Source organism: Typopeltis vanoorti, chromosome 21 (genome assembly GCF_054136105.1).
Source record: "Typopeltis vanoorti isolate ZY-2024b chromosome 21, IOZ_Tvanoo_1.0, whole genome shotgun sequence".
Classification (NCBI taxonomy): Eukaryota; Metazoa; Arthropoda; class Arachnida; order Uropygi; family Thelyphonidae; genus Typopeltis; species Typopeltis vanoorti.
Window position 1 is genome coordinate 87,826,077 of NC_143569.1, and position 12,865 is coordinate 87,838,941.

At 33.8% G+C, this 12,865-nt stretch overlaps 1 protein-coding gene across 4 annotated transcripts in view; it reads left to right on the plus strand.

Moving 5' to 3' along the window:
- The window catches only part of LOC150095088 (REST corepressor 3-like), a 207,022-nt gene that overhangs the window by 63,040 nt on the left and 131,117 nt on the right, over positions 1-12,865 (plus strand). For 2 of the 4 annotated variants that reach the window (XM_090410972.1, XM_090410971.1), the window contains exon 2: positions 2,944-3,036. The exons of the other annotated variants lie outside the window; for them this stretch is intronic. In XM_090410972.1, coding sequence (XP_090267098.1) covers positions 2,944-3,036 — 93 coding nt within the window. The remainder of the gene's footprint in view (positions 1-2,943; positions 3,037-12,865) is intronic. 4 annotated transcript variants of the gene reach the window in all.

The following is a 12,865-nucleotide window of genomic DNA, read 5'->3' on the forward strand; positions in this document are numbered from 1 at the left end:
CTGTAGTCACTTCCTGTGTTGAATCTATTAAGCATTTCGGTATTATTTATTATATATCTTTTGTTGAAGAGGATGAAATTTATTTCATTATAGGTTTGCCCATTTGGGCTTCTCCAAATCCATTTTTGTTTGATTTTCTTCTACGAATTCAATGTCTTTCTCCTCTTTCATTCCTCTGTCCAAATCCAAATTTACTGATGGAGTGCAGATGGTCATCTCTGCTTCCAATCTTGGCATTAAAGTAACCCATTATAATTATGTAGAATTATTTAATGTGGATTCTAATGTTTCATAGAAATCTTCTATCTCTTTATCTGGATGGTCCATGGCTGGGGCATATATTTGTATAATTTTCAGTTGGTATCTTTTATTTACAAAGAGACTTAGTTCAGCTATTCTTGATGTTATTTTATTAACAAACAGGACATTGTCCTTGAGTGTTTTATTTATTAGGAATCCTACACCACCAGTTGAGTTTCTTTCACATTCACAGTGGTAGAGTAGATGTCCATCTTTTAATTGCATGAGAGCTTCTTCTTTCCTTCTTATCTTTGATAGGCCCACAACATCCCGTTTTATATGGTCCAATTCCCTCATCAATTCTTCCAGTCTATCATCATCCTGTAGAGATCTGCAGTTATATGTTCCTACTAATATCCTTCTGTCATTGTTCATTGTAGGTGGTCTCATTGTAGATACTGGAGACTGTAGCATATTTTTCGACCTAGACCCTCTGCCTAAGTCCAGGACGCATCCCTTTTTATGCTGGGCGATGGATGGGCTAGTATGTAATTTTCCTACTTGATTCATCATTTACATTGTCCTCATGGGGGGGGGGGTTGGCCTTATAGCACAATGCTGACCAGACGGGTTGGTGCCTCACAATAGTGCATAAGACGAAATGACACAGCAAAATAGGAAAGATTCACCCCTAGCCCTCGAATACTCTAATAGCATTGTGGGGGGGGGGGGATCAAGAAGAGAAGGAAGGAAGAGGAGGAACCAGTCTACAGATAATATAACAGATGTAATTACATGAAGTAAGGCATGGTCCAGCATCAGGTACCTCGGGTTTGCCACACCCATACTCACTAAAGTGAGCCCCTGAGGAACTCCCAATGGTCCAGGAGTTTGAATCCCACTGTGACATGATTAGGTGGTATATTTTTGTTGCATGATGTAAACTTTCCCTGCTTACTGGAGGTGGCTTCAAAGGGTTCCATATTTGATATCTAGAGCAGGATTCCCAGATTATGTAATCCTTATTCCAATCATATTATTTATGTATGATGGGTTTACTTTTGTTGGTGGGATTTACATTAAAAAACAATTAGGCATGAAGACTTAATTGTTTATTTTTAAGCTGCTATCAAAATTTTAGGCATTGGAGGTTGGATATTAATCCTTTAAGTGTCATTTGTGAAAATCTCCAAGCTTATGCTTTTTATTATGATGTTTTTCATTAATCTGTATTAGCAAACAAGTATAATAACCCTTTTAAAGCTCCATAAGCAACCATACTTGTGTTGTTATTCTCTTGTGCTGCCTCACTAGTCCATGACCTTGCCAGTCTTTCCTTTTCTTCCCATCACATTAATTTCTTATCTCTTACTTCTAGTTATAACTGATTGCAGTCTGTTTGAGGCCATCCTGCCTACACAATCTTTTTTTGTACTACCATTTTAATATTGATTCCACACCTGAGAGGCAGAAGAACCTATAAACACATTAGTTCCATGTGTATGCTACATTTCTTGTTCTATTTTGATCTCCTTCATTTCTCTGCTCATCTGTTTCTTGTTCCCACATTGTTCACTCTGTACCATCACTATCATTCTCTCATCTGTACGCTCAGCTTCTTCCTGTTTTTTGCAATGTTCATGTCCCTATTCACTTTGTTCATCTTTTGTACATTTTTTCTTGCCATGTAACAATTGCTCCAAATGTCTTCAAATCAAACTAATTCAAAAGCAGCCCATTTCTCTTAAACAACTCCAGCTTCTCCTCCAATTCACAAACTGCATGCATGCACACACGTACACACACATTCCACTTTTAGAAAAACTGCTGGGCTGTTGCAGTACTTTTCGATTTTATGCCTCATCTTGTGAATAAATATTCTGAGGACACTATATGACAATTTAAATTATATTTTAATAAGTTGATTTAATTGCATGATTGCAGATAATGGAAAACAATAGCAATAGAAAATAATAAATATTTATATGCCATGCAATTTATACTCAAAATGATGCATTATTTTTGTGCATTACACAAAAGTAATGCATCATTTTTAAACTTTAGGATTTAGCATATTTTTATATGTTATTATTATTTTTTAGTGATGTATCAGATACATTTTTGCTTCTGATGAATAACTATAGGGATTTTTATATTGTTAATAGAAAAATTTTATAACTTTTGTTTAATCAAACCAAATAACACATTTTAGCTGAATATATGTCATAGTATTGTGATAGTTACTTATACTGTAGAATCTGTTATTATTTTTTTAAAAATTTTTTGTGTGCAGTATTTGCTTTTCACATATGATTGCTGTCTAGGTATCTGATTAATACAACCAGTCTGAAATTTTGTTTCCCTTTGAAAAATGACTTGACATTCATTTTAGGTGTCTCCAGTTACAGCTTAAAATATACATATATTAAAATTACACATTAAATATATTTAAAAAAAAGTACCATTAAAATATAGTAGTCTTAAAAAGCAATATGGAAAACATGAAATTATACTTTATTGTCACTTATCATAATATTAAGGTTCTTACCTTGCTATTTTATAAATAATTATTACATGATTCGTGTATATTATATGTGCATTCGATTTGTGTATGGGCACCTGCCTAAAAGCACAATAAAAAAAAAAAAAAAAAAAAAATTCTGTCTTAGTCAATAATACTGAATTACTATGATAACTATACAGTGAGTCTACCTGGAGGATTACGAGGATCTAAAGACCAAAGACAAGATGATGGCGACAGTGGTCGGAAAAAGTCTAAAAAAGAAGTAGTAGTCAGTAAGTACATTACCAGAAAGACATTTTTTCATATCTTAAGAGAATCATTATTGCAAGATGAGAGGCAGGCAATAAGTCAGTTGTCCCTTAATGGATTCACTGCAAAAAAAAGTCTCTAATATGTGAATATGGACTGGAGCAGATGCATATAAATTGTTCATGTCAACTGTGCCATTTTCTGTCTCTATATATATTACTGATATAGAATAATGATTTCACTTGTTAGAAAAGTAAGTCAAATTTAGAAATAGTTACTTAAGACATTATTCTGCGACTTGAAAGTTCCACACAAAGTAAAGAAAATGGTGCAAAAGAAATGGGGATTACTTGACTTACCATAAGACCTTCATTCAAATATTGTATAATCCAGATATTTATCAAAACAAATGCCCTCCTTGAGGATTAATGGAATGAATTAAAATGGAAAAAGATGTCTTCATGGCCTTGAAGATCTGCACATGCCATGGATGAAGACTGAAAAACAAGCAATATTTTCTAGACCCAAAATCATTTGGATTTTTTACAGTTTTTAAAATTTGAACCCAACTCTTCTGCAGCATGGAGCAAAAGAAACATTATTGAATATTAAAAAAAAAATATGAAAAAAAGCCTGTTTAAGCAAATAGCAAATGAGGAGTATAATATATTGCAGAATTACACAGAGTGAAATATTGAATACTTATTATGCCAAGCAGGAACAGGAAAAAAAAAAGAAAAAAAGGAGATTGTATAGTACTGCATCTTAACTTATTATTTATTTTTTTGTACATGATATACAAATAAAATTATTTAATAATTAGATTGTCCAGTGGAAGTATACATTCAGCAGACTGCAGCATTTTAGAAGCCGACATGGTTGGCCGAGTGGTTAGTGTATCTGCTTTCCAGCCAAAAGGCTGTGGGTTTGAATCATCCCTCTGTGGGTATGGTTGTTTGTGATTGTCTGTGAAAATACTAGTGGTGGTGGTGGTGGGCAGTAGATGGTGTTGTGTAGATGAAGATGGTAGTTGCGGTTTGCTGTTGTTGGTGGATTGAGTGGCGGAGATGGAGAGTTGTGGAGTGGGTGCCCTTCCTTGATGAGTCTTTGGACTACTTGGAGGTGTCACGTAATAATAATAAAATGCCAATATACAAGTAGTACTTAAAAAGAAAATTTCAGATGTAATTTATGGTAATTGTAATCACTGTGCTTTGATTATATTTAAAATCTTGCAGAATAGTATTAATAATTTTGAAAAAAGTGGATCCCTGAATTAAAAAAAAAAAAGGAAGTGAAGGAAAAAGAAGATTTATTATATGTTATAATGGATTAAATTCAGTTTGCGTACTGTAAAAGTTGAATGTTCTGTCTGTTGATGGCTATTGAAATAACACTTGTTTATTCAATCTTTAATATTGGAATGTTCAGAATGGCAACTGTTTAAAGAAAAGAAAAAAAATTCAAAAATTTATCTTGAGGAGGCTACGAATAATGCACCAGATTTAGATGAATCCAAGTTTCTTGCAGATTTGAATAAGTATCTATCAAACGTTGATGTGCTATTAATATGCTAGAAATTTCAAAATGGAGTAAAGTAAAATAAAAATAACTGAGGTACAAAGTTACATCATTTTTTGAATGAAGCTTTTTTAAAAATACATATTGCATCTTATAATAAAGTGTCATTATGGATCTAGCGGAACATCATTCCAGTCATTCAACTTTTGGCGCTTTTACAGATAAATAATGAATCTGCTACTTATTGCAGAAAGATCTTAAGTTTAACAAAAAAATATTTTATTATGGAAAATAGATTTGAATCTGCAAATATAGTGGTAGTTTCCATTGTCTTGTTCAGACTTTAATTTTAGATTTAAATTTAAACATGTCATTATGAGATGTCAGACCTTAAACACTACCATTCACTACATTGATGCTATTAGAAAGCTAGTTTGTTTATTTATTTTTTTGAAACCCCCAGGATTTTTAGTCATGGCCAAAAATGTAAAATATTATAATTTGATCTTGCTGGATAAAAATTCTATACAATTTCCATACTGAAGGCAAAAGTTTTGGTACTACTTTAGCTACTTTTGCATACAACATAGACTTAACCTCATGATACTTAGTTATTCTGGTATTGCACTATAATTATCAGTTCTTATTAAGGGGATTTTTTTTTTAACTCCTTTATTTATTAAGAGGGTTCTGTCACTTTTACATGTATTTCAATGATCAACAAGTTATACTTGTATTCACCAAGCTCAAAGCCTTTTAGATTCTGATAATTATTAGACTGTAATGCATCATTAACTACTGTTTCATATTTTAGTGCTATTTTCTTTCTTTCTTTCCTTCTTCTTTTTTTTTTTCCCAGATGAATTTAGAGTGAAAATCAGAGATTAGCGTGATATATATGTATATTTGAATTATAGAGCATTTAATATTAACATTTCTTTTCATGTTTAAATTTCCATAACTGTTTCTATTATTCATTTCAAAATTTCTGGAACAGAAAACTACATAGACAATGCAAATAAATAATTTACTAGATAAAATTAATTATTTGCAGCTGACATTTTGCTAGCTTAAGCTAGCGTTATCAGAGGCAATATCCTTCCTTGTATTACTTTCACTGTGGAAGAAGAAAAGGAAGGAGCTTTCGCCTTCTTGGATACTTGACTTTACTTTGCAGGTAAGCAGATGGGTCTCTCATATGTTCAGTTTACCCCCCCTTCCCCCACACACACCCATGCAGGCAGATGCCAGTAGGATGGTGGTGTGAAATGGCATGGCACCTACATGCCATTTCACACCACTATCCTACCCAAAAACTTGGAATTTCTCCAGGGCAGAGCAGATTGCTTACTCAGGACCAACGCTGCACCTAGAACAACGGGCTCTACTCACGTCATTCCAACAAAATGGATTCAACCAAAAAAAATGCTTTCTAAACTCCTTAAAGAGAACAGCAAGTCCTCCCCCCCCCCTCCAATCAGACTATACATGCACTATATCTTTATCCTACATCAAAGGCACAACAGATCAACTAGGTTACCTCCTAAAGCACAGAATCAGAACTATATGCAAACTTCTAAACAAAATTTCTACCCAAGACAAATCGAGGATCACCTAGACCCTCTCTCCTTCCCAGGTGTCTACAGCATCCCCTGCCAATGTGGAACTGAGTATTTCAGGCAGACAGGATGGAACTACTACTTCAGTCAGAAAAAAAAGAACATAAAATATACATCTGGAATGGAGAGCCAAAAAAGTGGACTATCTCAACATTCCTTAGAGAAAGACTAATTCATGAGATGGAAGAAAGCCAGGCTATTTTACAAATCCCAGTTCAAATCAGAGAGACTGTTCCTGCAAGCTGCACAAATTCTACAGGACCTGATCAACTGTAAGAGAATGGATGGTATGATTTTAAATAGATTTTGGCATACTGCCTTATCTACCCATCAGCATTAACAACAGGAATCACCACAGATTCCTGTTGTTAATGCTGTCTCCCGGTCATTTTAGTTTGTGTCTTCACTGAATGTGTAGTGTTAAATTGCCTCTTAAACTAGCGAAACATCAGCTATAAATAATTAATTTTAGCTAGTAAATTATTTATTTGCATTCCAGTATCTACATAGTGTTCTGTTCCAGCAACTTTGACGTGATTAATATTAACATTGCTTTCACATGGAAGTTTGCTGGTTATATCAGGATCTTTATTTCCCTTGTTTTTAGTTAACATTTCTTTATTTCTGTTTCCAAATTTGTGGATGCTTTAATCTCTCATGTTACATGTTGATAAATAGCTCTCTCTCTCTCACACACACACACAATTTTATTTCTTTATTATTTTTTTTTTAGAGAACAACAGTTTATACATATGGTAGTATTTTGTAATTTGAATTTCATACCTCCCTTTTTTTTTTTTCCTGAATTTCCTTATAAAGATCAAAATATTTACTTAAAATCTAAGAAAATACATCAACACAGTACTCAGATTACTGTATTTGCCTTGGATGACTGCATAATATTCTTCATGAAAAATATAGTAATCAAATAGATTGTCTTCTTGGTCATAGAATTTTTTTTTTCTTTTTTTTTACCAAGTACAGAACTCAAGTTGAATTAATAATTTCTAGATGATCTGGAAGCAATTATCTTTTCCTGGGACTAGATTATTATCCCTAAGAATATAACAGACAGGTAGGACAGCCAACATCCACATATGAGAGCACTAGCACTACGGCTGCTCGGGATGGGCTGACCATGTCCTGGATACCCAGCACAGGATTTGTTGGAAAAAGCCACCTTACTCCACCGAAGCAAACTCAAGTTCGAGAAGCTTTTCCTCGAATCAGCTGCAGCCCTTACAACTATCCAAACCTAAATAAATATGGTTATATCAGACTCTCCCTCATATGGGAAACCCTCATCTGCAGGCAGTCAGTTCAACGACCAAGAACATCCAACCGAAGCCAATAGGTGGCATAATTGTAGGATTTTTGTCTTCTGTATCCCTCCATTTTTTTCATCTACTGAAGTGTGCCTGCATGCACGTGTCTAATACAAGTGTATTAATCCCTGATGATGCCGATTTGATTTTGGCAAAATATAGGATAATAAGTAAATAATTTTATTTATTAACAAATATGTTGCTAATTTCCTTAAACTATACATGATGCTGGAGAATCAACGTATAAGCTTAAACACTAGGATTATAATCATATATATATATATATATGAAATGGCATCTCACAAAATTAGAAATCTGAATACTAGAAATGAAATCTTAGTTTTATCTTTGTGTGGGAATGTGTGTAATTAATGATAAAAAAATTATAAGTATCATTTAACACACACCACTTCATTTTCATTATTGATCATTTAGATATATAAATAGACTACTGTACACATATTTGGTCATGCAGATGAGGAAGCAGTGGAAAATATTCAGGAGTGGACAGGCTGCCCAAGATAATATCTAAATTGAGGACATGTAACTTGTAGCAATATTAAATAGGTGAAGAAGAAGGAATATGATAGAGATATGAATTACTTATGACAGGATTGTATGGGATAGATTGGGAAATTTTTCAGTGCATGGCAAGACCTTGAAGAACAAGCAGCAATCCCTGGAAGTTAAGAAGGTGGTCATCAAAGACAAGATTTTTCTCATAGAGTGTGAGGAACAAGTGGAATATATTGCCAGCCAACTTCTCATGTATGGACTCAACATTAAAAAAAAAAAAAAAAAAAAAAAAAAAAAAAAAAAAAAATACAGTGAAAGTTAAGGAAAGGTATAGTATAGTGAGAGCTAAAATGACTCCTTGGACTCTGTGGTTTGATGATAATGAGAATTTAGTGTTGAGATATGTTAGCCATTCATAAATAGATTTTAAAATTAATCAGAATCTAGATCATTAGCATGAAGAAACATTTAGTGAAAGTACCATTACCAGAACTCTGCAATTTTAAAAAAAAATAGTGTTTCTAATAAGTGGAGCCCTATTCTATCTAGCAAGACATTAAGCAGAGAAAACACTTTCCATTCATTTCTTGTCATGGCAATTATTGGTTGGGTAATAAAGATCAGGAAATCAAAGGCCAAAAGTAATGTGCAGGTTATGAATATCTTGTTGTAGATATATCCAAGTTGTTAATGGAAATAACAATAGTTGCTGCTGCTACTAACTATATAAATTTGTGAAAATTCAGGCAGTTCATTAAAAGAAATCTTTAATAGAAATTACATTTATCACTACAATCACTTTAGTCATTCAGATTAATCTAATTTTCAGTTGCTATGTTAATAATAATGATTACAATAATTAATAATTCTAATTCTACTAATAATAGTAATAGCGAGAGGTCTGTAAGTTATAAGGAAGAATTTGTATGCATCAGGTCCCAATTATGTTATTAAGATATTAGTGACCATAAATTTTTTGTTATCCTTAGCTTGTAATATTTTCCTTTCATCATCATCCTTGTATTGCTTCCAGTGTGGTTTTGATGCACTGCCATTGATTTGTTTTATATAATTTACAAATATTTAAACATGCTTCTGAGTAATTTTTTCGTAGTGTGAGTATCCCTGAAGTAAATGTGTATGAAGTGCAGTAATTTTTACTGTTATTTTAATGTTATACTGACATGTACATTTTGTATGTGAACCACTCTCAATAGCCACTTCATCTTTGTAGCTCATCTGTACTTCAGCAGAATATAAAATTTACAGCAGTGGATGACTACCAAATAGAAAGCATTCTTTTCTATATGACATCTGCTAAAATTATAACATTTCATACACATTTACATTTTGTATTATGCAATTTATATTGTATAATACAAAATGCCCTGCAGAACAGAAGTTCTTGAGGATGTTTTTTTAGTTAAATATTATCTGTCAGTAAATAAATGGGTGTATTATTTGTTTATGAAGCAAAGATACCCACTGCCTAAAAGTAGAGCATTGCATCATAACTTGCAGAAAAGCTCTAAACAATCCTGTTTCATTAGCATTATTTCTGGATTGATCTGTGGAGAATAAGTAGTTTGTAATGGCTAACTTATAAAATCATCTAAAAATGGATGGTTTCAGCTATCTTATATCTCCAAAGTTGTTGATCATGTTACTACCAAGGTAACTAAGGCTATGATATATCATTGTCAATAAATTATACATTTGCAGTCTTATTTATCTGTCTGTATGAAGGGAAAGAAAGTAGTTTCTCAATGGAAATGAAACGACTATTCTAAGAATCACTAAATCATCTTTTCAGTTAAGAATCAAACATATATCCTTTTGTCTACACCATGGAGGAGCAACTCTTTATGAAGCTTCTACCCATGAAAAGTTACAAAATACATTTAGTACTATGGATGGGTTAAGGATTTTTTTCCCTATTTTTATTAATTTTATATATTTTTTGGAAATGTGGAACTTTTTAGATGTGTCCAGTAAGTAGGGTGATGGTCTGACACTGGGCAATCTTCCTCCATCTAAAGACATAAACATTCATGCCCAGCAGAATTCAAACCTACAGCCTGTTTGGTTGGAAAGTGGATATGCATATTCATAGACTAGGCCAGCAAGGCCTTGTTGCCTTTTTAAATTGATTTTAGCTTCATAAGCAAATGTTACTAGTTTTACTTGAAAAATTAAATCAAAAATATCCCAGAACTTTTTTGTTTTGAGATTCCAAAGAAATAGTTGTATGTTTATTTTATTTATTCATGTATTTTAAAGTTGGATTTATAGTACTGCATGAAAAGTTGAAATTATTATTACTTAGTGGACAGTTTTTCCTCTAAATTAGTCTGCTATCTATCAGAACTGCAGTATTGTTTATATATAGATTTTAGATAAATCTATATGTAGATATATAGATTTTATATATCATTCCTCTGAGGCACTTCTTACTGCATCAGTCCATCTTAATCTTCCTTCATATTTTTTTCCTGCCATTCTATCATCAAACACCTGTTTAGCCAACCTTTTCTTTCTTTTCCCATTCTGTTTAAATGACCACTATTCTGAGAATCACTAAGTCATCTTTTCAGTATGAATCATACACATATATCCTTAGATTAGCTCTGTTCATATACTCCTGAATGCTAACAATTAGATTAGTTTTGTTCACATACTCCCGAATGCTAACAATGCCAATTTCCTTCTTAATATTTTTTTTATATGAATCTACCTTTAATGCAATTTTCTCAGAACCCTAATTTCTCTAGCCTCCCGTGTTTAATCAGCTTCTTTTATTTCTAACCCAACTGTCAGATCCATAATTTAAAATTGGTTTAAACACTATTTTCTACACTGTTACTTTCATATATTGACTAATTTCTCTCTCTCATTCCATATTAATTGATTAAGCTATTAAATTATTTAAGGAATTTACAACATATACTGGGATATCAATTAAAAGAAACTTTAATAAATACCTCCTATATTTCGGCAACGACACATTGCCATCTTCATGGGAAGATACAACTATGACATGTGCACACAGGCACTACAAAAAAAAAAGCAAATGAAGCAGAAGGGAGAAAACTACTGTTGTTCCTAGAGTCCTACCAATAGAGTCCCACTGGCGAGCTATATTGGGTTGTTTTGGCTGTTGGGCTGAAGTTCTCAAAATGCAAGCTTCCCAAATTTGGGACAGTCTTATGCACTCAAATTGGTTGAGGTTTGGAAAGTTTTTTAGAGCTGAGGCTGATTCCATGAATAATCTTTCATATTTAAATTTGCTGTGGTGTATTAACGTGGCTTTCTTCCACAGCAAGCCTGGATACCTGCCACAGAATATCTGCAAGCCCAGAGTGGCTGTACTGGTGAAATTTGCAGTCCAGCCTGTTTGGCCAAAGTAGGACAGTTTACAGCTGCAAGGGTCTAGGGGAAGTGGTTGGTCTTTGGTGGAGTGGATAAGGGATGCCAATTTTTTATATGATTTATAACAAGAAGTCAAATCATATTTTTTTAAGATTGTGGTTAACTTTTCAGAGGTGCCCCGGACGTAGGGAATGGTGATGGATTTAGTGTAATCTTTGTTATGAAGGGGGGGGAGGGGGGTTGTAGTTTACTGGTTTTAATATTTTTTTGGGAGTTGTAGCCATTGGCTAAGAAAGTATTAAGGATGTGGTTTAGTTCAGTGGTTAGGACATTGTCACCTGAACAGATTAATTTTGCCCTGTTATATAGTGTTTCTATAACCCCATTTCAGTACACAATAAATAACGGAAAAAACTCACGTAGAAAGATTATTTATTAGTATAATTTTCACCTGTGTGTCACAGGCATCTTCAGTACATTAAGCTCAATGTACTGAGCTTAATGTACTGAAGATGCCTGTGACACATAGGCGAAAATTATACTAATAAATAATCTTTCTACGCGAGTTTTTTCCGTTATTTATTGTGTACTGATATGTCTACTCACGGTTTACCTCTTTTAAAACTTATAACCCCATTTGTTGTGGGGGGGGGGATTGCTGGTGAATGTATCTGCCTGTATGGGTGGGTTTTCTATAAACAGAGAAAACCAAGGATCCATCAGACTGGCGAGTGATTAGAGTGTCTAGGAAAGGGAGGCTGTTGTTTTCCTCTTTTTTCAAGGTGAACAGGACTCTGGGGTGTTGGTTGTTTAAGTGTGTTAAGAAGAAGTGGAGTGTATCTGAGCCATGTGGCCAAATAGCGAACACATCATCAACGTAGCAAAACCAAACAGTGAGTTTTTGTGTTGCTGAGTTTAAGGCTTTCTCTTCAAAAATCTCCATAAAGAAGTTGGCCGGGGGGGGGGGGGGGGAATCCCATGGCTGTTCCCTCTATCTGTTTGTAGAATTTTTCTTGCCAAACGAAATAGCCAGAGTTCATTGTGAACTGAAATAGGGCTGAGATATCGGGAGGAAATTTGGTTTAGATGAGCTCTAAGGTTTCCTTGAGTGGGACATTTGAATACGTCAAAACTGACCATTATGTCAGTATGTTGGAGTGAGAGGTTTTCTATACTAGCTTTGAAGTGGGCTGAGTTTTTTATGTGTGATGGTGTATTGCCAGTATAGTGTGTGAGCACTTTGACTAAATGTTTGGCTAATTTGTATGTGGAAGAATCAGTGCCATCCATTATGGGTCGTAATATTCGGTGTGTGGGGGGGGTCTATTGCCAGTATAGTGTGTGAGTGCTTTGACTAAATGTTTGGCGAATTTGTATGTGGAAGAATTTTGGAAGTCCATATATTCAGGGGGGGGGGGGTCTAGAGTTAAAAGGTTTTAGTTTGTTTTTAACTTCCATGGGCCAAGAAGTGACCTTCTTAAGGAGCCTTTGGAGTGTTCTAA